Below are 27,056 nucleotides of genomic sequence, written 5' to 3' on the forward strand. Positions count from 1 at the left end.
TAGGAGTGATGCAACTTCCAGGTCATGTGTACCCACTTTTTGTCTGTGGTCTGGATGGTTGTGAAATGGTTTGTTTTCTGACTGGATTTGGGTACAAAAGGAAAACAGTCACTTCTATTTCATCAGAGAAGGTGGTGGCATACCCTTGCTCCTAGACACAAATTCTAACTTTGTTTCACCTTTCTTGACAGTTGGCCCTGTGCCATATACTTGTTTAAGCCCCATTGTTAAGTAAAGCGACTTATTAATACATTGTCTTTCCTCTCTGTCTCCATTTATTATCCTGATTTAGATTGCCATCTCCTCTCACTATTACAGGCTATTGCAACAGCTTCCTAAATACTTTTCTTTCTCTGGTTCATCTTCCTCACTCTGCCAGATAAGAGCACAGTACCAGTTAACATTTCTCTCCTGATCTGTACTCTTCAGTAGCTCCCTGTTACCAATAAAGGAAAGATGAAACTTCTTAGAGTGGCATTCAAGGTTTTCCAAGACCTCCAAACTCTTCCCTTCTTCCTTCTTTTCTACATTCAAAAGAAACTATTCTGCATTCTCTGAACCTGTCTTATCTTTTCCTGTGCCCAAGTGTTGGTTATACTGTATGTGCTATAAAAAAATGCCCTTTTCTCCTTCCTTTCCAAAACCATGTATCAAACCCTACCTTCCTCTCTATTCATGTTTATTCCTCTCACCACCACCAAAAGTTTGATTCCCTGCTTCAGTGGTCTAATAGTATATTCTGTCTCTCTTTATGGTACTTATAAAAATCTGCTTTATTTTAGGCATATGGGGCCGGGCGCGGTGGCTCACGCCTGTAATCCTAGCACTCTGGGAGGCCGAGGTGGGCGGATCGTTTGAGCTCAGGAGTTCGAGTCCAGCCTGAGCAAGAGCGAGACCCCATCTCTACTAAAAATAGAAAGAAATTATATGGACAGCTAAAAATATATATAGAAAAAATTAGCCGGGCATGGTGGCGCATGCCTGTAGTCCCAGCTACTCAGGAGGCTGAGACAGGAGGATCGCTTGAGCTCAGGAGTTTGAGGTTGCTGTGAGCTAGGCTGACGCCACGGCACTCACTCTAGCCTGGGCAACAGTGAGACTCTGTCTCAAAAAAAAAAATAATAATAATAAAAAATAATAAAAATAATATTTTAGGCATATGTATTAATGTCTTCTTTCAACTTTGTAAATATTGTAAGTTACTTCAAAGGAATATTTGGTTCTTGCCTCTTTTCTTTATCCCCCAAAGCATTCAGCAGAATTTGTGCTTATTTTTACTGAATACTATAGAAGGAGCTTGTTGATTTGTCATGAGGAGCACCCTAGATCCCAAAGATTTCCAACTTTTTACTAAATGCCTTATAGTTCTACATTTTACACTTAAGTCCATGACTCATGTTGAGTTAGTTTTTGTATTTTTAGTAGAGATGGTGTTTTGCTCTTGCTCTTGCTCAAGCTGATCTCGAACTCCTGACCTCAAGTGATCCTCCTGCCTCAGCCTCCAGATTACAGGCATGAGCCACCACACCCAGCCTTGAGTTAGTTTTTGTATATAGTGTGAGACTTAGGTTGAAGTCTTCTACCTCTCACCCCGAATGGATGCCCAATTGCTTCAGCACCATTTGTTGAAAAGGGTATCTTTTTTACATTGAATTGCTTTTACACCTTTGTCAGAAATCAGTTGGACATACTGTGTGGGTCTATTTCTTGGTTTTCTGCTCTTCCATTTTTCTACACTTGATTGTAGCCAAAGAGCGGAGAAACCATCGATTCCATCGTTCTATACATCTATCTCTCCACCAGTGCCCTGTAGTCTTGATTACTGTAGCTATGCAATAAGTATTAAAATCTGGTAGTCTGATTTCTCTCATTTTATTCTTTCTCAAATTCAGTTTGCTATTGTGCCTCCTTTGCCTTTCCATATACATTTTAGAGCAATCTTATCTACATCTACAAAAACTTTTTGCTGAGATGATAGGAAATATGTTAAACCTGTATGTCAATTTGGGGAGATGTGCTGTGTTGAGTTTTGTTTGTTTTTTGGGTGGTTTTTTTTTGTTGTTGTTGTTTTTGGGGACAGAGTCTCAACTCTGTTGCCAGGGCTAGAGTGCCATGGCATCAACCTAGCTCACAGCAGCCTCAAACTCCTGGACTCAAGCAATTCTTCTGCCTCAGCCTCCCGAGTAGCTGGGACTATAGGCATGCGGCACCATGCCCGGCTAATTTTTTCTATGTATATTTTTAGTTGTCCAGCCGATTTCTTTCTATTTTTAGTAGAGACGGGGGTCTCGCTCTTGCTCAGGCTGGTCTCGAACTCCTGAGCTCAAATGATCCGCCGCTTCAGCCTCCCAGAGTGCTAGGATTACAGGCATGAGCCACCGCGCCCAGCCTATGTTGGGTTTTTAATCCATGAAATGTAGGTCTGTCCATTTATTTAGGTCGTCTTTGATTTCTTTCATCAGCATTGTGTAGTTTTCAGTATATATATGCCCTGCATATTTTTTTTAGATATATACCTTTTCAGTTTTTAACAGTGACTATAAATGCCATCGTATTTTTATATTCTATGTCCACATGTTCATTACTAGTATATAGAAGAAAACTGATTTTTGTATGTTTATCTTGTGTCCTGTGACCTTGCTAGACTCACTTGTTAGTCACAGGAGTTTTTTTCTGTAGCTTCCTTGGGATTTTATATGTAGACAATCATGTCATCTGCAAATAGGGACAGATTTTTTTCTCCCTTTCTAATCTTGTATGCCTTTTATATATGTTTCTTGCTTTATTGCCCTGACTAGAACTTCCAGCAATATGTTGAATAATAATAAGAAGAGCAGCTATCCTTGCCTTATTCCTGATCTTATGGGGAGAGCATGCAGTGTTTCAAAACTAAGAACAACATTGGATACTGGTCTTTTGTTGATGTTCTTAATCAAGTTGAAGAAATTCTCCTCTATTTCCATTTTTCTGGGAGTTTTTATCATAAATGAGTGTTGAATTTTGTCAAATATTTTTTTCTGCAATGAATGCTATAAACCATGTGATTTTTCTTCTTTCGCCTTTTAACACGGTAGATTACATTGATTGATTTCAAATATTGAATCAGCCTTACCTCCTTGGAATAAACCCCATTAGATCATGTGTTTGTATAGGTTGCTGCCTTCTATTTGTATTTTACATTTTAGTCTGTGATCCCAGGCCAGGTTTGGTGGCTCACGCCTGTAATCCCAGCACTTTGGAAGACTGAGGTGGGAGGGTTGCTTGAGGCCAAGAGTCAAAGACCAGCCTGGGCAACATCTCATGTCTACAAAACAAGATCCCATTTCTACAAAAACAAATTTAAAAACATAACTGTGCATGCTGGTGTGTGCTTACACTTCTAGCCACTTGAGTTTGAGGTTTTTGTAAGCTATGATCATGCCACTGCAATAAAAGTCTGTTATTCTATTTTTTTTTTTTTTGAGACAGGGTCTCACTCTGTTGTCCCCGCTAGAGTGCCGTGGCATCAGTCTAGCTCACAGCAACCTGAAACTCGTGAGCTCAAGCAATCCTCCTGCCTCAGCCTCCCAAATAGCTGGGACTACAGGTGCACGCCACCATGCCTGGTTAATTTTTTCTGTTTTTAGTAGAGATGGGGTCTTGCTCTTGCTCTTGCTCTTGCTCTTGCTCAGGCTGGTCTCAAAACACCTGACCTCTAGCAGTCCTCCCCCCTCAGCCTCCCAGAGTGCTAGGATTACAGGCGTGAGCCACAGCACCAAGCCTATATAATTCCATTTTGAGTTAATTTTTATATGAGATTGTGTACAGATACAAGAACAGTCCTGAAAAAGCCTTCTCTTTATTAGCATATTCAGGACTCACATTCCCATGTTCTCCTTGTATTATGTATCAGTAATCCAACAGTAATTTTTCATTTCTGTATCATGGGACATCTTTCAGCTGAAGCTCTCAGACCCCCTTATAAATATTTATTATATGGTCATTGCATTTATTAGAATGAAGGGAACAAGATGCTAAAGAAGTCACATCATAGAAAATCCACTGCATACCTTTATCTTATTCTTTTTTTTTTTCCTGTAATCCTCGTGCTGTCCTCCTTTTCTACTTCCTACTGTGAAAGCTCACTTACATTTTAAAATTGCATCTATTAGTTTAAATAAATTAACATATTCATTGAATGAAAAAAAATCAACAGATCTTTACTGAATTCCCATATATGTTAAGCACCTACCAAGCAGTTGTTGGCCACACAGGACCCTACCTCAAGATGGTTGGAACTTAAAGGAGTGAAAGATACACAAGCAGTTGAAATGCCAAAGTGGGAAAAACTCCGGGGAAATCTGAAAGGAAGACAGGCACGTGCAGCCTGCAGGTCCAACAGTCCCCTTCCTTAATCTATGATATCTGAAGACCTATTAAAAGCTTTGAAATAACTAATCACTTTTTCTCCCTCTTCTTACTCCTTGTTGGTGCAATTTAGGCCTGGAAGAAACGCTGGTTTATCCTACGGAGTGGCCGGATGAGCGGTGACCCAGATGTTCTGGAATACTACAAGAATGATCACTCCAAGAAGCCCCTGCGGATCATCAACCTTAACTTCTGTGAGCAGGTGGATGCAGGGCTGACCTTTAACAAGAAGGAGCTGCAGGATAGCTTTGTGTTTGACATCAAGACCAGTGAGCGCACCTTTTACCTGGTGGCTGAGACAGAGGAGGACATGAACAAGTGGGTCCAGAGCATCTGCCAGATCTGTGGCTTCAACCAGGCGGAGGAGAGCACAGGTAGGAGAACAAAAAGGCCTTTGTCAGAAGGGGCTAAAACGAGGCCCTGAGATCCTTGATAAGGAGAGCAGCCCCAGCTAAGCCTTCTCTTTGGCAGAGGAGGCATAGGCAAAGGATAAGAGTGTGAAGGGGTCAGCTAGATACTAGAGGGACCCCTGACCCTAATATGTTCAAACATGAAACCAAAGAATGTTGGGGTCATGACGAAGATAAACGTATGTTGTGGTATTTCTTTAGGCACTTCGACAGCATGGCCATTCCTTAGTCCCTCACCTGTCCCCCTTCCCTTAGCTCTCTGGCACCCTGGCCCTGTTACCTGTCAACCATTCCACAGGCAAGATCTCACCTTGATCCCGCCTCTGGTGCGTCTCTGTCAGAACTAGCTGTTCTCTTTCAGACCACCTGGCACAGTTACACTTGATTCTGTTTGTTTGTGGTGCTTTGCAATTATTACTGATATATAATCCAGTGCTCATTTATATCCACTTGGGAGGGGACAGGTGAAAGGAAGAAATACTGATTTATGTTTGGGTTTTGATAACCTTCACAAAAGAGTAGCTCAACTTTTTGGAATGAGTTTTAAGGTGCAGAAATGCTCCTCAATATTCATCTGGGCTCATTCCTAACTCTCCGGTATGGTTGAGGAGCGAGTTTTTTTCTGAGGTAGGCAGATAGTCTAAATCAGTAATTCTCAAGCCTAGCTACACACCAGAATTAAGGAGAATTTTTTAAATATTGATGCTGAGAACTCATGCCAGATCAATTAAGGATCTCTGAGTGGTAGACCTAGCCATTAGTGTCTTTTAAAAGCTTCTTTGTGAGTAGCAAGGGTACAGGGCTCAGCAACCATTTTCTGTAAATATTTTACCCTTTGAAGACCACATATAGTCTGTGTTTCATATTCTTTTAAATTTTTTTTACAACCCTTGAAAAATGTAAAAACCATTCTTGGCTCATCAGCATCACCTGGGAAGTTGTCGGAAATGCAAATTCTTGAGCCCCACCCTAGACTTACTGAATCAGAAACTCTGGGAGAAAGACCGAACAATCTGTTTTTAAAAATCCTCCAGGGTTTTTAAAAGGTTGCAAGGTTAAGTTTGAGAACCACGGGTCTAAACTCTTGCTACTTGGAGTGGTGTTTGTGGGCCAGCAGCATCAGCCTCTGCTGGGAACTTATTAGGCAGAATCTGGGGCTTTCACCAGACTTACAGGATCAGAATAGTTTAAAAACTTTTTGTTTTGAAATAATTTCAGAGTTACAGAAGGATTGCAAAAATAGTACAGCAAGTTCCTATATATCATTCACTGAGCTTTCACTAAAGTTACTTCTTACATAACCATGGTGCAATTATCAAAACTAAGCATTTAACACTGGTACAATGCTATTATATTAACTTAAACTACAGACTTTGGATTTCACCTGTTTTTCACTAATGTCCTCAATTTGTTCAGGATTCAATACAGGATACCACGTTAGATTGAGTGTTATGTCTCGAGTCTCCTCCAATCTGTGACAGTTTCTCAGTGTCTTTGTCTTTTATAACCGTGATACTTTTAAAGAGTACTGGTTAGGTATTTTGTAAAATGTCCCTCAATTTGGGTTTGTCTGATGTTTTCTCATGGTTAAACTGAGGTTATCAGTCTTGGGGAAGACTACCACGAAGGTGATATGTTTTTCTCAGCATGATATGTCAGAAGGCACATGGTGTTAATATGTCTTATTACTGGTTATGTTAACCTTGATCACTTGATTAAGGTGGTATCTGCCAAGTTTCTCAACAGTAAAATTACCATCTTTGTTTTTGTAAGTAATATTTGGGAAGTACTTTGATGATATGCAAATACCCTTTTTCTCCTTAAAATTTGCCCACTACGGGTGGAGCAAGGACAATGTACATAACCTAAACACTTGTACTCCCATAATATGCTGATATTTAAAAAAAAAAACCACACACACTTTTGCCCACTAATTTTGGCATTCATCAGTTCATCATATTTGCATCAGTTATTACTGTGGTGTTCTAATGATGGTTTTCTATTTTTCTCAGAATCTGCATTATCAAGATCCCCAGGTGATTTGTAGGCACATTAAAGTTTGAAAAACACAGGGCTAGATCATTGATTCCCAAATCTGGTGGGTCATCAGAATCACCTGAAAATTTTTTTTTTCCATATAAGTGCTGATTCAGTAGATCTTATTTAGGTTTGAGGAATCAATGGTTTTTTAAAGTACCTCCCACAGAACAGGAGAAAATATTTTCAAATCTTATATCCTATAAAGGTCTAGAATCCAGAATGTATAAAGAGCTCAACAACAACAAAGAGACAATCCATTTTAAAAGTGGGCAAAAGGGCTGGGTGCAGTGGCTCACATCTGTAATCCTAGCACTCTGGGAGGCCAAGGCGGGAGGATCGCCTGAGGTCAGGAGTTCGAGACCAGCCTGAGCAAGAGCGAGACCCATCTCTACTAAAAATTGAAAGAAATTATATGGACAGCTAAAAATATATATATAGAAAAATTAGCTGGGCATGGTGCCACATGCCTGTAGTCCCAGCTACTCGGGAGGCTGAGGCAGAAGGATTCCTTAAGCCCAGGAGTTTGAGGTTGCTGTGAGCTAAGCTGACGCCATGGCACTCTAGCCCGAGCAACAGAGTGAGACTCTGTCTCAAAAAAAATAAAAATAAAAAAAATGCAAATAAAAAAGTGAGCAAAGGATCTGAATAGACATTTCTCCAAAGAAGACATACGAATGACCAGTAAGCACATGAAAAGATGCTCAATTCCATTAACCATTAGGAAAATGCAAACCAAAACCAAACTGATATACCACTTCATATCCATTAGAGTGGCTACAATCAAAAAGATGGACAATAACAGGCGTTGGCAAGGATGTGGAAAAACACATTGCTCATAGGTCCCACCTTATACTTTGCTTATGGGAACAGAAAATGATACAGCCACTTCAGAAAACAGTGTGGCAGTTTTTCAAAAAGTTAAACCTAAGAGTTACCATGTGACCTAGCAATTCTACTCCAAGGCATATTCCAGAAAGAAATGAAGACATATGTTCACACAAAAACTTGTACAAGACTGTTCATAGCAGCATTATTCATAATAACCAAAAAGTGGAAACAACCCAAATGTCCATCAAGAAATAAAATATGATATATACGTATAATGGAATATTATTCAGCCATAAAATTGTATGAAGTACTGATACATGCTGCAACACAGATATAAACCTTCAAAACATGTTAAGTGAAAGAAAACATAGACAACCACATACTTTATGATTCCATTTATATGAAAGTTCAGAATAGGCAAGTCCACAGAGAAAGTAGGTTGGTAGTTGAGAGTAGGGGAATAGAGAGTGTCTGCTAATGAGTACAGGGTTTCTTTCTGGAGTGGTAAAAATGTTCTGGAATTAGATAGTGATGATAGTTGTATAACTTTGTGAATATACTAAAAGCCACTGAATTTTGAACTTTAAAATTGTGAAATCTCTGGTACTATTGCATCTCAATTTTTAAGAAAGGTCCTCAGGTGATTCTGGCAACCAGCTGGCTTTGGGAACTCCTAGACTTAGGACCAGCTTCATGGACATGGGACTGTACAGTCACACTGAGCTCTACACCCAGAAGGGCCCGGACTTGGTTAACACTCTGCTTGGTGGGGAGTGGTGGCTTACGCCTGTAATTCTAGTACTTTGGGAGGCTGAGGCAGGATTGCTTGAGGCCAGGAGTTTGAGAACACTCCACTATTACCATCTTGAAGTTCTTAATAATTTTTGAACAGGGAGTTCTGTGTTTTCATTTTACACTGGGCTCTGCAAGTTATATAGCCGGTTGTGCCTGGACTAGAAGTCCTGCCCCAGGAATTCTGTTATTTATATCTTCTTTGGAGAAGGTTAATGAGCCTCCATTTACTGCGAAGTTCTTTGGTATAATCTTTGCTTCCTGTGTGGAATTTCCTGTTTTCCCCAAGTCTTTGTCATTTAAAAGCTTCAGGGATTTTGTTTTAGTTTTTCCCCTTAATTTTATCCCTAATGAAGAGTAATGAATGTCCAATGAAAAAAAAATGGTCGAGAAAAGTGAAATAAGAAATGAATAAAAAGGCAGAGGGAAAAAAGCTCTACAAACCCACCAGTCTCAAAGCTTTCATAAATGTGAGAATTGGGTCCAAGAAGTACCTCAGCATTTTAAGAAATAGGTATGGGAGCAGGGGCAGGGGGGACATAACCAGAAAGCAGTTTGCTTTTAACTGAATTATTTACTTGTAGGATTAGAGATGTTCCCACCAAGAAAACATATTCTTGAGATGTAGCAAAAATGACTCTTGTTGCAAATATCTTTTTTGAAAATCACATGTTTAAAAGATACTGACTGAATCCATCCTCTTACTATATAGGATTTAAGTACAACGAAAATGTAGAAACCACATTCTCTGAGCTTGCTTTCTTTGGTAGCAAGGTTCATTTGTTCATTCACACGTTAGTCATTCACTTATTCATTCAACAAACCTTACTGAGCACTTACATTGTACATAACCCGACAGCATACCCTTTCATAACCAATTGGGGCTACAAAGATGAACGGTAGAGTCCCAGTGCTCACACATCGTAGCCTGGTGGAGGGGACAGGCATGCGACCAGATAGGCACAGAGGGGTGAGACAAGGATGGAGACACTAGCCCATGTATCACAAGCTCAGGAAGGAAAGGAGGAGATTGGGAGTGGGGGAATCTTAAAGGGGTAACGAATAATCAAGTGAGTATTTTGTCAATGACTTTGTCTATTACAGGATATATTCCCTTCAGCCTTTATTTTTTTTAAGAGGATTATTTTATTAGGTGTCTAGTGGTTTAATTATCAGAGCAAGGATATTAGTTGTCTGTGATAGAGCCTTAGGGTTCTTTGTGAGATCTCTCTGATGAAGACAGTAGGCTTTTCTTCCTTATCGGACAAGAATCTGGTATGTTAAAAGATTCAGTCACATAATGGGTTATTTTTTAATTTAGTGTCGTTCTTAAAACTGGATTATATCTATAAAACTCTCGGGTAAGTTATTACAGCCTAATCACCCAGTGAGTGTTTTTTTAGCCAAGAGTTGGAATCTGAGGAGAAGCAGGAAATTAACATTTGACTACCTTCTTCCATTTAAGAGTTTATTTCATTTAATCACTTTATCAACTTTATTTCCATTTTTCAAATGAAGAAACTGAGTACTTTTTTCCTTGCCTAGCACTTAAACTCTTTAGGACTGAAGATCTTCTCTGTCCACCTGGTCTACCCTCACCCCCAGGCTGGGTTCAGAAGGGCTACCCAACTCTTAGCCCCCAAAACTCTTCCTCAATGAAAGCAACATTGCTCTCCTTTTGCTGGGGCCTGTTGAGAAAAATCCAATCACCTGGGTCTTGGTATCAGCACCTGCCTTAGGTGAAGAGCACCCTGTACTGATGCCTAACCCTCAGTGTCCACAGAAAGAAATAATAGCTATGTATTGAGCCATCTACTCTGTGAAAGTAGAGACTTTTTCCCCACTAAAAGTTCACAGTAATCCTTTGAGGTAGCAATGGTTTTAACCCAAGGTTACACAGCTAGAAAATGAGAAAGGCAGGCTGATAGTCTAACCCAAGTCTGACTTTGCATTATAACACGCTGTCTCTTTGTCCCTGACCTCCTGAAATACATCTGCCAGACCAAGCCTGGACATTCTTGCCCCTTTGAACATTATGCGTTGGACTAGAAGCACCCCCTGAGTCTTTCCTGAGGGGTCTTACAGCTGGCTCAGGTTTTTCCTCCTCACCAACCCATATTGCTCAAGTCCTTGTGCTGGAATATTCCTAAATTAGTAATTTCTAGGGCTTTAATCCAGTCATCAGGCTCTATTGCTATTTTGGAGGCTGGGAGTAAGGATGCCTTAGTTCAAGTGACCACTCTGTGATTACGTGAGCAAGTCACTATATCAGAGTCTCAGTTTCCTTTTGTAGGATGGGGATAAAATACTTTCTGTTTTCACCCCACACTTCTGCTTCTCCATGGGTGCATCCAGACAGACCGTAGGCCCACCGGCAGCACCTCAAGTTGCGTATCTCCCATAGGACTGTTCACATTGTATTCTCTGTAGGAGTACCCGCTGGAGTAGTTCAGTCCAATATCCTGCTCGCTGCTCGGTCCTGTATAGCTGCGGTCCCCAACCCCCGGGCCACGGCCTGGTACTGGTCTGTGGCCTGTTAGGAAATGGGCTTCGCATCACCGCCTTAGCTCCGCACCACCCCCTCATCCCTGGGCCGTGGAAAAATTGTCTTCCATGAAACCGGTCCCTGGTGTCAAAAAGGTTGGGGACCGCTGCTATAGAGGTTTCATCACATGGGGAGCCTCCTTCAAGCAGATACTCCCTTGTTCTTTGTTTTCTTTCTTTTTTTTTTTTTAAGGGTTGTGATGAGACCCATATAAAAACTTCTGTTTTCTACTCTCAGCTGGAAGAGGTTTTGTGGCAGATGGAGTCTATCTTTTTTTATTCCTTCTTGCCACCCCCAGATTCTTATTTCTACTGCCACCCTCCAGTCCTCACATATTCCAGCCAAAAATGTCTGCAGGAATAAAGCCTGCAGCATCAAGACCAGACCAGGAGTGAAACTGAGTCTGGATATCGACATAAGGTTGGAGGAAGCAACGATCTCCTGATGGAGAATTCTTTCCAGAAGGAAGCAGGGGTGTGATGCTCAAGAAGAAAAGCAATTCCAAGGACATATATCAAAAAGACTTCACGTCACATATGTGGGGTTTATTTTTGTTTGTTTTGTGTATGTGTACGTGTGCACAAACAAAAGAGAGAACCCCACCTTCGCCTGGGAGTCAAAATAGCCTTCGGCCCTCAGAGTGAGGAAGCAGAGAGCTGCCTGATCTGTGTTTACGAGCAGGCGGGTCCGGGTCTTCGCATTTGTGGCCCAGTCATGGGCAGCTGTCCCTGACCAGCTGTACCACACACAAAAAGAAACAGCTCTCAGCAGACAGCTTCGATGAATTATTCATGCGCTCAGGAGTCATCTGCTGTGAGGAAAGCCCTCACCCCTTTTGAATCTTCGAAGCTGAGGATGTCTCTTTCCCTTTTATCCTCCCCCTTCTTCGTCTATTTAGTAGCTGTTCCAGGGCCTGCACAGCCACTGTCGTGCGGACTCAAAAGGCAGCTAGCTGTGCTTGCACCTCAGCCTTGCTGTTTATCTTCTGTATGATGTCGAATAAGTAACTTAACCTCCCCGAGGTTTTCTCCTCTGTAAAATGGAGTTGACGCTCCCTCCCAGAGTGGTTGGGAGGGTCCATCAGGTTACGCAGGTAAAGCCAGGAGAACGTACAGTGCACAGTGTGATCGGCGGCTGCTCGCTTCCCTGTTTTCTTTGTAGTGGTTGTGATGATAGCAATGATTTTTATATCTGTAAGACCAAGATGAACAGAATATGATTTAAATATCTGGAGTTTTTAGAGAACCGTACTGTCCACAAACATTTATGTGGTCTCCTTATACTTGAGTATAAGCAAACAAAATGAGAGAGGCAGGAGCTTGCGAGTATTATTCCTCTTGTACAAGAAAGAAAACTAAGGTTGAAAAGACACCAAGTGACAATGCCAGAAAGCAGAGTGGCTGGGTCTAGAATCCAGGGCCTTTGACTCTGTTCTGGGGCTGTGTGCTCTAACTCCACTGTGTCCTGACCACTCGACCCAGACCCGTTTACCGTGGCTGCTTCTAAGTCACAAAACAGCCAGCAAGAAGGGAGAGACGCAAGAAGTTGATAAATCGCAGAGAACTATGTTGAAAGTAGAGTGCTGTCTACACATTAATATTAACCTCTGATGGCTAAATTAGCAAGATTAACGTGAGGCATCTTAGAGTAGCCAACAAACTACTGTGAGTTAGAGTCAGGGAATGTAGCTCACCAGAGCCTCACTTTGTAACTCTTGAAGATTTTGAAGGGCAAAGCCTCCTCCATATCCTACAATTTTAGCTTTTTCCCTTCTTCTTGAACTCTTTGGCAGGAATTTCACAGTAGTCACATGTCTAATTCTATGGAATGAAGAATTCTCAGCATTCCAACTAATGGTTCTTTATCTCTTCCCCACCTTTTCTCTACTAAAATTTTGGCGAGGCTGTCCCCTTTAAATATTTTGTAAATATTTAAACTTCTAGTAATCCTTGAGTCTCCCAAGTAAGTCAACAGCAGAATTATTTTAAGTCCTGGGTCCCAGCTGGGGTCAGGCAATACCCATAGGAATGCTTTGGGGGAAATCTTCAGCATGCAGTGGAGGAATGGTTTTGGGGGGTCTTCAAACAGCTCCTTCCTCTCCAGAGAGAATGATTGGTGCCTGAAAGGTCAAGACTCCTTACTCCAGCTAGATTTCTGACAGCAGTCAGGGCTGTGGTGGGGCCAGGCGGTCCGCTCAGCTGCATTCCGATGACCTTGGGCCTCCCCCATGATGAGAAAAAGTGAGTGGGAGAACTGGGCAGGAGCCTTTCTCAGAGACCTCACCCTCTCTCTTCTCATCCCTGGGAGGGCCTTTTCCTCCCTTATTCCCTCCCCCACCTTTTGTACTTTGGTTTTTCTGCTTGAGGTCATATCTCTCAACTCCTCTGGGGGGCCCTTGTTGGAAGCCAAGAGCAAACGTGGGAGGTAAGACGCAGCTTCTCCCCAGGCTGAGACTCATCTCTTGAGGAGGAAAGAACAGAATGGAGACTGACCCAGGCCCCAGCCCAGAGGCGGAGGCCGCTGTCTGAATCACCCACCCTTTTTTTCCACTGAGACAAAGAGGAAAATAAACATCCAGATCAGTTTCCAGCCAGATCTGAAATCCTCATGCCTTAAAAATAAAAAAAATAAAAAAATAAAAACGTTATTCTAAATAACAGTGAAATATCAGGCCTTCCTCAAGCTTTTGCTTGTTTGTTGTTTTTGTTTACAGTCACCCCTCAGAGTAGCCCTTGAGTTGAGACATGAACTCTATAAAATCCTCCCAGATCCTCCGCATTGTCCTGGAACAGGCTCCAGCCCTGACCTTCAGGGAAGTCCAGACCCTCTGGAGGAGGAAAAGGAGACAGGGAGAAACCTGACCCTATTCTCCTCGTTCTAATCCTTGATCCTTCTTCCTGCTTTCCCTTTTGTACCAGACACTCCCCCTCACCACCCCAGCCAGCCAGCATAGATAAAGTCTAGTGTTACCTGCCAAAACCCACAGACTGCGAGAGTTGGGAGCATCTTATCCCAACTCCTCAACACCAGAAGCTTTGGATGGCTCCCAAACATCTCTTGAGAGTCCCCATTTGTTGTTGTTGTTTTTGTTGTTTGAGTACTTCTGATTATCCCTCATGATGGATGGTAATAAATGATTGCTGAGTTCGTCCCAGACCAGATTCCAAAGCCTAGTCTAACTCTAATTTTGGACTTAGAGGTAAAATAAAAACTGTGTATTTAGTGGTAAAGTCATCTTGGACATCTGAAGACCTTGATTATGATTAAACATCCAGTTATGTATAGTCATACATAGGATTCTGAACTCTAAAAAATCAGTAGCTATGGGGTCATCTATCTGTAGGATCTGAATTGAGAATCAAAATCCTGATTCTGAATTTCAGGTTTGTTACTGATTCACTGTGTGGATCTCAGTTTCTTCAACAGGAGTGATTTTTAAACCTTTTCTTAAGCATTGCTTTTTAACCAAATCTCACATGGAACCAATATATGAAATAAATGAGAGAGAGCAACTTTTTTTTCTCCCAAATTTTTAGAGATAGACTCTTGCTCTGTTGCCCAGGCTGGAGCACAGTGATGTGATCATAGCTCACTGTAGCCCTGAACTCCCCGGTTTCAAGCAAGTCTCTTGCCTCAGCCTCCTGGGTAGCTGGGACTACAGGTGTGCACCTCTATGCCCAGCTATTTTTTATTTAAAATTTTTTAATTTAAAAAAAAATGAATAAAAATACATTTCTTTCTTTCTTTTTTTTTTTTTTTTTTTGAGACAGCGTCTCCCTTTGTTGCCCGGGCTAGAGTGCCGTGGCGTCAGCCTAGCTCACAGCACCCTCAAACGCCTGGGCTCAAGCGATCCTTCTGCCTCAGCCTCCCGAGTAGCTGGGACTACAGGCATGTGCCACCATGCCCAGCTAATTTTTCTATATATGTTTTTAGCTGTCCATATAATTTCTTTCTATTTTTAGTAGAGACGGGGTCTCGTTCTTGCTCAGGCTGGTCTCGAACTCCTGAGCTCAAACAATCCGCCCGCCTCGGCCTCCCAGAGTGCTAGGATTACAGGTGTGAGCCACTGCACCCAGTCTCAGTATTTTTTAATATATATATATATATTTTTTTTTTTTTTGTAGAGACAATGGTCTTACTATGTTGCCCAATCTGGTCTCAAACTCATGGCCTCAAGTGATCCTCCCACCTCAACTTCCCAGAGTGTTAGTATTACATGAGCCACTGCACCAGGCTGAGGGAGCCACTTTGAATATTGCACGGGAGGGGGTCAAGTGCTGCAAGCTGTTGCTAGACTGGGCTACCTCCTCTTCCTCTGCCGTGGTTTCGTGGGAAGGCTGGAACACATCGTGAAAATACTGGCCTGCAGCAGATGTTTCTAAACAGAGCCCTGCAGACCAGTGCTGAGCTATGAAAATTTTCATCAATCCACATAAAATAAAAAACATGAGGAAGGTGGAGTCAGTTTTCATAAAACTAAATATAATCAGATTTTTAAACTTCCCTTTATTCAGAGATTCTCTTTGTGTCTGTGCATGTATGTTAAACTGTTCTTTTGTGTGTGTGAGATGACAGTCATAGCACATAGTTTTTTCATATTTGACATCATTAAAAATTGGCAGCCCTGTATGTCTGTTTCTAAAAGTGCATAAACAAATGCATAAGCAAAGAGGCAATGTTTCAACCTTCCACGAAATAGAACGATCTGGGAAACAGTGACCTAGAGGTGATGCTGATGTCAGGACCACCTGGTCCCCAGCCTCTGCTTCTGTACTTATGGCCAGAGGTCTCTGAACTCTACCATTAAGTCCAGGCCCACACTGTACACCAGCATAAAGTCAGTGCTCTGGGATCCTTTGTGAGCTAGCTGGGGTCAGCCCTGGGCTCTTGCCTAATTTTCGTGACCTTCCATCTTTGGCCTGTGAACCTGCCTGTAGTTTCACATCCCACCCAGGACTGGACCCTATCCCGCTTTTATTTAGCCCCTCTCATAAACCCGAGTGTCAACAGACCTCAAGCCGGTGGCTGGAGCCCCACTGCCCACTGGAAAACTACTGGGTTCCTGTGGCCTCTCTGCTTGCATTTCTGAAGAAAATCTGCTTCTGCTTCCACAGAACATGCTTCCTCCTCGTCTTGGACTCTTCTGCCCACATTTCTAGGTGAGGCCCTAGTTTCTGTTTCTGTGTTCACTCCGTCAGCACCCTTATCACTGACAACCTGCTTTTCCCAGGTCCTGTTCTAGGGACGAGGGCTAGAGAAGAGCGTAAGACACGGACCTGCTTTCAGTGAACTCCTGCGCCTTGTTATGTTCTCCAGTTTATGTTCTCTCAGCCCAGCACCCTTGGAACCCTTCCTAGTGATGCTCTGCCTCCCCTGTTTCTAGTTCTAGGTCCTGGCCCCTCAATTTTCAGCAAGATTTACCTGCTTTTAACAGAACTATGTCTGGCTCTGTGCCAAGATATATCTACCAGATAAACACTTTGAGGTTAACCTCAAGTGTGAAAATAAAACTAAAACTTTTTTTTTTTTAAATTTCTGAATTTAGCTTCAACATCAAGCCCCCATCTGGCCAGTGATAGAAATGGAAGTTTTAATCAACTCAGGGTACACTTGGTCCATACAGGATTTTCTCAACTAATTCAGGTCTCTCTTGCTTTCTCTCTGGGCTGCTGTTTCAGTTCCCAGAGGCTTAGAGAACTGAGAACAGTTTACTAAGGTCAGCACACAGAGTTTGGGGTTGAAGGAGGAACGCATGAGAGACTGGGGTGAGAACATGGCTCATTCATCTATTGCCACATTAGCAGAGACATGTGGTAGCTGCCCCAGTAAATATCCAGATGAATGTTTTAATTACAACATTGGGTTATAACTTTGTAAACAGTTATATAAAACTTGTTTTTAAAATTTTGACTTATTTCCAGATATTGTCATTTTGAGAAATTCACTGTTGAGGAAGGGGCGGGAAGCTTCAAAAACTTATCTAACTTTATTCATAGGTGATAGGGTCTGAGATACCTAAAATTTTATATATTGAAACAGTGGTATAATGTACAAAGAACAAAAATTGAAGAAAAACTCAAAATAGATGGTGTACTAACTAGGGCTGAAGGACTGGGGTTATGCCAGAGACCTAAAGTGTATTTTACGTATCTATCACTTGTTCATTGTTTCCCTTTATTCACTACCTCCTCACCCCTTTTCTGGATGAGGTCAGTGAACACAACTCCTCATGGCTAGTGAATCAGCTTAGCCAAAACACTCAGCCAAGACAGAAGGGAATAGATTTCATAGGATGAGAAACTTCTAGAATATGAGATCTTGAACAGTCCTTAGAGAGTATTTAGTTCCAAATTCCTCAAATGACAGTATCTAGAGGTCAGTCAAGGGGAGCTAATTCATTCAAGATCATACAGTCGACTGGCCAGGATAGAATTAAAACCCAGGTTTCTTGACTTTCAGTTAGTGTTTCAAATGATGTTGATGATGATGATCACATAAAAGTCACCGTGTATGATTTATAAAGTGCTTTTGTATATGCAATGTACAGAAGGCCAATTTAGTATATAGGGTCTTGGGATCATATGAACATGAACCCACAATGTTGATGAATCCATTGTAACGTAGTCTTGGGTAAATTAATTTACTTTTCTGAGCCTCAACCTCTGCATTGGTAAAACAGAAGCAAGACATTCTTCACAAGATTATTATGAAGATTAAGTAAGAATCCACATAAAGCATATAGCATAATGTTTGGTACACGATAAGCATATATTAAATATCTGTTTGGCTGGGTGTGGTGGCTCATGCCTGTAATTCCAGCACTTTGGGAGGCCAAGGCAGGAGGATTGCTTGAGGCCAGGAATTTGAGACCAGCCTGAACAAGAGCAAGACCTCGTCTCTACAAAAAAAAATAAATAAATAGAAAATGTAGCCAGGCATAGTAGCACACACACCTGTAGTCCCAGCTTCTTGGAAGGTTGAGGCAAGAGGATCACTTGAGCCCAGGAGTTTTAGGTTGCAGTGAGCTATGATGATGCCACTACACGCTAGCCAGTGTGACTTAGAGCGAGACCCTGTCTCAAAATATATGTATATATCTGTTGAATCTGCAGCTAATAAATCGCTGCTGCCTTCTCTATGATCTTCACAACAGCCCTTTGACTACGTCTATCACGCCACTCCTCTTCCCCAAAACTAAAATATTCTAAATAACTCCTTTCTGTCTTTTGCTCAAACTCAAAAACATGTTCAATATGTGTGGGTAACATGTTTACCAAATAAACCTTGCTGAGTTTCCTGACTTGAGGTGCATTTTACTTAAGTTATTGTGGTACTCAAAAACAAAGGTGTCTCTTTAAAAGTACTGACTACTGCTAATAAAAGCTAGTATTTACAAAGAACTTACTGTGTACCAGGCAGTGTTCTAAGCACTTCACAGGTCTTAACTCTCATAATCCTATGAGGTAGATACCTATTATTATTCCCATTTTACAGATAAGGAAACTGAGGCACAGAGCTATTAAATAACTTCCCCTGGTTCACACAGCTAGTAAGTAAAGGAGCTGTAATTCAGACCTAGACAGTTTGTCTCCAGATTAACTATTAGGCCATACCCTGAACTTCTAGATATAGTTTGTTACCTCAAACTGTCACAGTGGCTGTACAAAGGCTTTAGTGTGTACACAAGGATCTGGCAAAGACTCACTGCCATCTCTTTTGTGGTGACCTTCTCTGGCTTTACCAGCATAGCTGCTGTGCCTGCAGTCCTTTAAGAGAACATCACATAGAGTTCATGCTGCCTTTAATTTCAACCTAAGACAGCTTTTCTCCATTGCCCTAACCATAGCTTCAGTTTTCTCTGAATCTAGGACAGATGTTTTCACGCCCACTAGAATCCACATAATTATAAACAGAGCTGAAAGGCCAGCTGGGGGACTTGGCCATTGATGGCTACATTTGTTTTTTTTCCAGGCAGGGGTGGTGGTGCAATCATTTGTTCATCAGGCATTGTTTTGGACATTTGCATGTGTTAGTTCAGGTTCTCTTAGAAGCAGACATCAAAAAGAGTTTATTTATTATAGATATGCCAAGAGATGTATTGAGTGAAACACCCATGAGGGGTAGAGGAGGGGAGCCTGAGAAGGCAGGGAGCATCTTCAGAGTGGCATGCAGGTCTGGCACCGATGGAGGAGAGAAGGCTGAAAGTAGAATTAGACTGCAGCCCAGTGCAGAAACAGCCCCAGCCAGGTCAGTGCGAGTTCTCGAGCATAGTCTTTAGTTACAGAAGTCCCGTGTCTCACAGGAACAGGCCTGTGTTAGCACTCCTGCCACTGACCAAGAACTGTGGGACAGACAAGTACAGCCTCCGTGTGAAGCTGGGGGCGTGCAGAGCAGCTGGAGCTGTCCGTCAGTAGGGTACCCACATCAGGAGAGCTGAGCCACGTTTTTGTGGCCACCACACTGAGGCATCAAGGGTGAACAGGACATGTGGGGTTCAGACTCTTAAAGGAGAATGGGAAGAGACGGATCATAAACAATGTGTAAATGGTAGCAATAAGTGCTCGGTGAAAATAAGACATAGTAATATGGTAAGGAATGGCTACAAAGCCATTTAGGTCAGGACCAGGTCGTCAGGAAAGGCTTCTCTGGGCTTTGGTTTCCTTATTAGTCATATGATAATCGTTTTGTCTTTAATTCCACTGGATGTCTGTATAGTACCTTCTAATTTCTCATCTACTTTCTATGCCTCACATCGAGCTTCCTAATGGAATGAACCGTCGGCTTGGTGTGAAAAAGACTTGGGTTTGAGTCCTGGCTTGGGCACTCCCTAAGAACTCTGTAACATCAAGTAAGTCATTTTATTTCTCTGAGTGTCAGTCTCTTCAGATGTTAAATGAAATTGGAAAGATCACTGCTTTGCCAGCTTTTCAGGGTTGTTGGAAATGTCAGAGTTTTTGAGAGCAACCTAAAATTGGAAAATAATTTTTTTAAAACTTCCTTTTATAATCGCGTGAAAAGTTAAAATACTTAGGAATCAGTTTAACAAAAAGCATGCTCTATCTCTATACAGAAAATGTTATTGGGAGAAATTAAAGACCCAGTAATTGTAGAGGGATACTGTGTTGGTGGAGAAGACTCAATATTGTTAGTATGTCAGTTCTCCCCAAATTGATCTATAGATTCAGTCCAATCTCCATCATAATCTTGGCAAGCTTTGTTTGTATTAACTGACATCAAGGAAAATTAGTAAATACTATATACACATACGAAAACATTACTGTTTAGCAAAAGAACATGTCAATAATAATTCAGTCATAATGTACTTTTTAGAGAACTTTATGGAACTATGTAGATTATTAAGTAAAAGTTCTTTTCATTTTCCTTAGAAGTAGAAAAGCATACTCAGAACTTAGGTTTATTGTTCCTGCAATTAGATATATTACTAGGAAAAACACTGACGAGAATGCCATCCTTGTCCAGGCCTGCTGGGCACTCAGTCACTGGCAAGTCTCTGGACCTTAGGTTTTCTATCAGTGAAGTATTAAACTAAACGATCCCCTGGATTATTTCCAGACCTGTCCTTCTGTGATATGGAAGAAGAATAGAATCTTAAGGATCAGAAAGAACAGTCTGGTGATTTGCTTCAATCCTATTGGTATAAGTTTACCATGTTAGTCTCTTAAATCTTCTAATTCTGTATGCTGACTAGCAACTAGCATGTTGTTTGTGCCCAAGTGTGCTATTAATACTAATGAATTCTCCAAACTTGCTTATCTTATTTTTTCTCTTATTTCAAAGCATTAATTTGGGATTTGTTGGTTTTGGTGTTAGTTTATATCTATCTCCTTAGTGGTAAACTTAAATTAGATGCTAATATTTTATAAGAGGACATGATTATGCAAACCAGAGGGAGAACTTTTAGTCTAGGGGTTGGCAAACTTTTTCTACAGGCCAAACAGTAAATATTTTAGGCTTTCCCATCCATATGTTCTCTGTTGCAAGTACTCAGCTTTGCTGTTGTAGTATATAAGCAGCCATAAATAATATGTAAATGCATATAAGTATAGCTGTGTTCCAATAAAACTTTATAAAAACAGACCAGATTTGAGTTATTGACTATAGTTCGCCAGTCCCTGTTCTAGTCTAATAATATGCCTTGGCAGCCCTACTCAGATACTGTACTGGGTAGGCAGTACTCAGTACGGATGGTCTTAGTGTGTTGGCCCTCCTAGTGGTGTTAAAAAGACAACTCTCCCTTTTGGACCCCAATAAAAACACCTAGAGATGCTGAGGCATCAAAATGTAAAACTGGAAGATGAGTATGAAAGGTACAGATGTGAAGCCAGGAGATTACTGGGACGCCAGGACTGGAGGCAGAGTCTGAGAAAGAGCTGCCAGCTGCACAGTGGGTCCTGCCAGCCTTTCTGTCCCTGCAGTCCTCTGTTCACCAAAGGCCAGTGGACCCCATTTGCACCCTCTGGGCCAAATCCTAGCTCCAGTCAAACCCTAAAGGTCTGTGAATACAGAGTTGAAAATCTCCGTCTACACCAGGTTACCTCCCCCCCCCCCCCCCCAGGAACAGCTACCATATATGGAACACCTATGTGCAGGGGCTTTGGCATTTCTTATTCCCTAGACCAACTCTACAGGTAGCTATTTTACAAGTTAGGACCCTTGGATTCAAATACCATCCCTAAGTTTCACAGCTAGTAAGCTGCAATTGTTCCCTTCCCAGTACCACACTGCCTCTCCGAAGCCAAAGTTACACTTCAGATAATTCAGCAGGTTTATTCTGTAGGCAAAGCTGGAGCTCTCTGAATCCCAGCCTCACAATCCAGACTAGATCAGTTTAAGGTACAATATTCTTCTTTTGATTATTGCCACTGATGATGATTCTTGATAAGCTCCTGTAACTATAATGTCTGACGCTTGCGTTTTACACCAATTGCTAGTTGTCTCTTAGTGACAGTCACTGTGAAAGGAGGGGAAAGCTCACCTCTTATGAAGTTCGTTAGCTAAAAAAGTCAGGGATATATTTTTTATATTTTTGTGGAAAGGTTTTAAGGGTCAAACACATCATTAACATATGGACCTATGGTACCCACTAGATGGATTAGGATACTAATGAGTTCCAAAAGTGCCTTGGAGGAAGGCTTAAGTGCTGTCCTGAACATAAATTTCTTCTTTCCAACTGCAGTGTAAGCTCATAGAGCAAGGACAAGATCCACCCTTTCAGGCTGGCCTGTAGCTCAGTGGCGCCTGCAGTAAGTGCTCCTGACCATAAGGAAGTGACAAGAATGCATCATTTCAAGTAGGTATGAACCCTTGAGGGAGACCAACGCAAGCCCCTCACAAAGGAGCAGGGGAAGGGTCTGCCACAACTGAGGTGTATGGTAGGTGTAAACAAAGCTTGTAACCTGGTCTCTCTCAAATGAACAGGACAGTGCATGGCTAAATATAAACTTGCTGTCCAAAACCAGACACACACCCCAGAAAACCTCACTAAGTGATAAAAACTTCTATCCTAAAGAACAGTTTACATTTGGATCCTGGAGTTAGTTGTTCATTCTTCTGACCCAGGGAGGAAAGATTCCAACAAAACTCACTTCCCTAGTGTGTTTATTGAACACCTTCTTATTCTACTCCAAGCGTTTACTAGGCATAGAATACTGTGCTAAACAGCATCAGAGAAAAAGAGAGATAGTCTACATCCTGACTTCTAACAGCTCACAGTCTCATTTCTTGACAGATTTGTGAATTCCCAACTATTAATAAAATAAATGGCAAAGTTAAGTACTATAAAAGGTTTAGAGGAAGGCATGATTAATTCTAACTGGAGGCCTTATGGAAGGCAAGGCATTTGCACCTCGAAAATGAGATGCCCCAGGGCAAAAGAGGGTCTATTAATATAAGGAATGTGACGAGGGACTGTGCCCTGCCACTATGCTATAGCCACTCTCTCTTTCCTCTGTGCCCTTCACAGAATCAATTTCTGCTGATGTATACAGCGAGATCATATGCAGCAAGGTCGGGGTGTTCTGACATTGGCTCTCCCAAGCTCTGAGTTGATGTTCTTAGAGTCTTCCTTGAAAGGAGGAGGGGGAATCAGAGAGCCAGAGAGGCCTCATGGGATCTCATGTTACTGCCTGTCTCTACCTCCCCTTTTTTCTTCCTCTGCTTTAGAGTTTTTATAAACACTAGTAAACTTACATTTTTGAACTTGAGGAATTATTTATGCTGGTCTTTAGTACTTTGATCTAGCAGATGTTTACTTACCATGCAAATATGAATAACATTATAAACTCACAACAAAGTAACGGGTCTGCTCAGCCAGTGTCCTTGTGATCAGATCTCATGATTTGATTGCCTTCCCCACACACACATTGTAGAGAATGTATCTTACTTTGGGTTCAGGGGAAGGACCCTTGGTCTAGGAGATCAGAATTCTGATTCCAGGGTTCACTTCTGACCCACTTTGTGGCCTTCAACAAATAGCCTCACTTCTCTGGGCCAGTTTCTCAATGTCGGTGAGAAATTCGGGAAGTGGGAGGAGGGTGATGCTGACAAGAGATTGGCCTCTGGGGACCCTTCTAGTCACCATATTATGTGTGTAAAGGGGACCCTTCCCGTTGCTATATTATGTGCATTTGGCCTTATATTTATGAATTTCCTCTGATTATAATGTATGACAGAATTTTGAGAATTATTCGTTTTTACATAACTTTAGGCTTGTGACTATGAGTTAAAATGACCTGCAGCTGCAGGTCCAGTCTTGCCCTCAGTGCTTGTCAGTGTGCTTTTGTTTGTAGAATTTCCCACCCGTCTGATCCTTGTTTTTCAATTAGCTTTCTACAGGGACCACTCACCGCTTAGGATCCTATACCATTCTGTTGTCAAAATTCTTTCAATCATCCTCTCCCCATTAGAACCCTTAGAATTTTACCCCACCATTCCACTTCTAATAATAAATGATGGGACAAGTGTCACGCCAACAGCCATTTATTGAATATTTAATAATTATTATTTACCTATATTTCCTATCATCAGATCCTCAAAAGAACTCTGTAGAGTGGGTGTTCTCTTTGGCATTTGACAATGTGGGAAATGAGGTGCAAAGAGATTAAAAGTTTTGCCCAAGGCCCTGCAATAAAATAGTTTCAGAACCTGTTTCTGGGAAGCCCATACCAGGGTTATTTTTGTTGTACGTTGTTCCTTTGGAGTTGGCCATCAGTGATGTGAGGGGCCAGTGAGAACTCAGTGGTTCTCAATTTGTGATTTTGATGACACAAAGAAAGACTTTTGGAAGTATTTGTTCTTTAATTTGCCTTTGAGAGCCTGTTTTGCCCTTTTTCCAGTAGATCCCAGCCCTCTACCTCTGCCTCAGAATTAAGCACTGGAGATTCTTAAAACCAAACTGGAGGATCATAATCTAAACCTCTGTGTAAATATGACTCAGTAGGTCTGAGGTGAGACCAGCTCTCTGTATTTACGTTTCCCACAGATAACTTTGATGTGTATCCCTCACCTAATCCAAGTTCTTCCTCTGATAAATTTTATGAATAGAGACGAGGCTTGGAAAGATGAAATGGCATGCCCAGATGCACTCAGCCAGTAGGCAGCAGAGCCAGGACTAGCCCGTCATTCTGATATTTAACTCTGCCTCCCATAAGGCTAATACCATTTGCCTCATAGGGATCTTGTGGGAACTCTTCCCTCTACACAAGTGAAAAGAATTGGCCTTGAAGGCAGTGAGATCTATTTCAGATCTAAGCTCTGCCATTGTCTGGCTGTGTGACTGCAGAGTTCATTATTAACTTCTCTGAGCTTCTGTTTCTTCATCCAAAAAAAAATGGAGGTACTACTAATACCTACCTCATAGGGTAGACTAGAGACACATAGTAGGTGCTTAGTAAATGACAGCTGTGATTATTATAGTCAGTATTGTCCTTTTGGTTCTCATTAATTCTCCATATAACATCTATATAGCGTGTAGTTGTGACTAAAACAGTGACAGTTACCTTCCAAGCATCCATTATGACTTGGAAAGCAAGTCATACCTCTTGACCAATGTCAAGGTCTCAACCAACTCTGTGTGTACTCCAGGAATAAGAGCAATAAGAATGACTAAGTACTACGCTAAATGCTTTGTATGAAATGACCTCTAATCCTCATGGCAGCCAGCCCTACAAAGTATTTATTATCCCTGTTGAACAAGTGAGAAAGAGATTTATTAACATGTCCAAGGCCATAGAGTGAGGAGTTAGCAGAGCCAGGCTTTGACTCCAGCCTGGGCTCCAACATGGTCTTTGGTCTACCACTTTACAGGTTCTGCAACCCACTGAGGCTTGAGGGTGGGGATTTGGGGAGAAAGGGATAAAGATAAAAAGGGCATTGAGATAAGGGAACTAGTCATTATTTGGCCAGTCATCTTTTCCAGAAACTCCCGCCAGCCTCCCCTTTCCTGCTCCTGTTATCACTAGCCAGTTGATGGCTGGGCTGGCCTGGGCTGGGCTCCTCTGCTGAAATCCTTCAGGGCTTTCCTGTTCTAGAGTTTTGCAAGAAGGTGGGAGGAGTGCTTGTATGCTGGGCAGGCTTCCCGGGGGTGATTGTGGAAAGGAAGGGGAGTGATTTTGTAGGGACCTAAAAAGAAGCCAGGAGGAAAAGGAAAAAATAAAACCCTATTTAAAAGAAAACATATTGACTCAGGCATTTGTGGGCATTATCTTTAGTCTAGACTTAGAGATAGAAGCCCAGGCCAGGAGTCTAGAAACCTCCATTTTCTCCTTGCTGTATAACTGACCTTCCTAATGACCCAAGACACATCATTACAACACCCTTACTGCCAAGTACCAGGAATGACCCAGCAACACATTGTTTAATGTTTTCATTTATTTTTACAATTCTTTTCTTCCCTCAAGGGGTACCCAAGCAATAAAAACAAATTGTATTAATGTTTTATGCATGTGCATAGATTTGCTTTCACGGCCCTTATCTTATCCAACTGTTAAAACCACCCAGTGAGATAAATAGGCAGGCCAGGGATTATCCTCCCAAACTTGATAGGTACGAATTGAAGCTCAGAGAGACCTAGCAGGATCTCACAGCCAGTTAATGGCAGAACTGGAACTGGCTTCTTGGTCCTCTGACTCCTGTCATGTGCATAAGGTTCACTCACTGAAAGTAGAATTTCAACCCAAGTGGGTCTTTTGACTCCAAACCATGTATGTGTTCTTGCTATTTTGTTTTACTGAGATTCACGCTGCCTTGCTGTGATTATGGGGTGAAGTCCTGAACAGGAGGGCTGGGGGAGGGTAAGGAGGCGGTACAGGGAACTGAAGGTAGGAAAGGGAGAATGTCTATTACTCTCTAGCATACTTTAGTAAGGATATTGTATTAACTGAATGCTCCATTTTCTCTTCAGAGGGGAAATAAAGAAAAAATAAAAGTCAGATGTGTTTTGTTAAACTACCCCTAATCTCTCATATATACTTAACACTTCATACTTTGCAAAGGACTTGGGGGGAGGGGATTGGGGTTTTAAACCCATTTAAAGTGTACAAGTCAGTGTCTTTTAGTGTATCCAGAGGGTTGTGTAACCATTGCCACAATCAAATTTTAAAACATTTTTATTACCCCAAAAAGAAACCCTGGACTCATTAGCAGTCACTTCCCATTCCCGCACCCTTATCCCAGCCCTAGGCAACCACTAATCTACTCTCTATCTTTGTATTTACCAATTCTAGACATTTCCTCTAAATGGAATCTGGCTTCTTTTTTTTTTTTTTTACTTAACGTAACATTGTCAATATTCATGTTACATAACTTGTATCAGTACTTTATTCTTTTTACTGCTGAATAATATTCCATTGTATAGGGTATGACATATTTATTGATTAGTTGATTGGAATTTGGGTTGTTTCTACTTTTTGCCTATTATGAATAATGCTGCTGTGAACATGCGTGTTCTTTTTTGTGGAAATATGCTAACATTTCTCTAGGGTATATACCTACGAGTGAAATTGCTGGGTTATATT

General features: G+C 41.6%; 1 protein-coding gene across 1 annotated transcript in view; it reads left to right on the forward strand.

Annotated features, from left to right (window-relative positions):
* The window catches only part of GAB2 (GRB2 associated binding protein 2), a 159,041-nt gene that overhangs the window by 100,474 nt on the left and 31,511 nt on the right, over nucleotides 1-27,056 (forward strand). The window contains exon 2 of the mRNA XM_069469171.1: nucleotides 4,481-4,781. Coding sequence (XP_069325272.1) covers nucleotides 4,481-4,781 — 301 coding nt within the window. The remainder of the gene's footprint in view (nucleotides 1-4,480; nucleotides 4,782-27,056) is intronic.

The sequence above is a fragment of the Eulemur rufifrons genome, chromosome 6 (assembly GCF_041146395.1).
Source record: "Eulemur rufifrons isolate Redbay chromosome 6, OSU_ERuf_1, whole genome shotgun sequence".
NCBI classification, from domain to species: domain Eukaryota; kingdom Metazoa; phylum Chordata; class Mammalia; order Primates; family Lemuridae; genus Eulemur; species Eulemur rufifrons.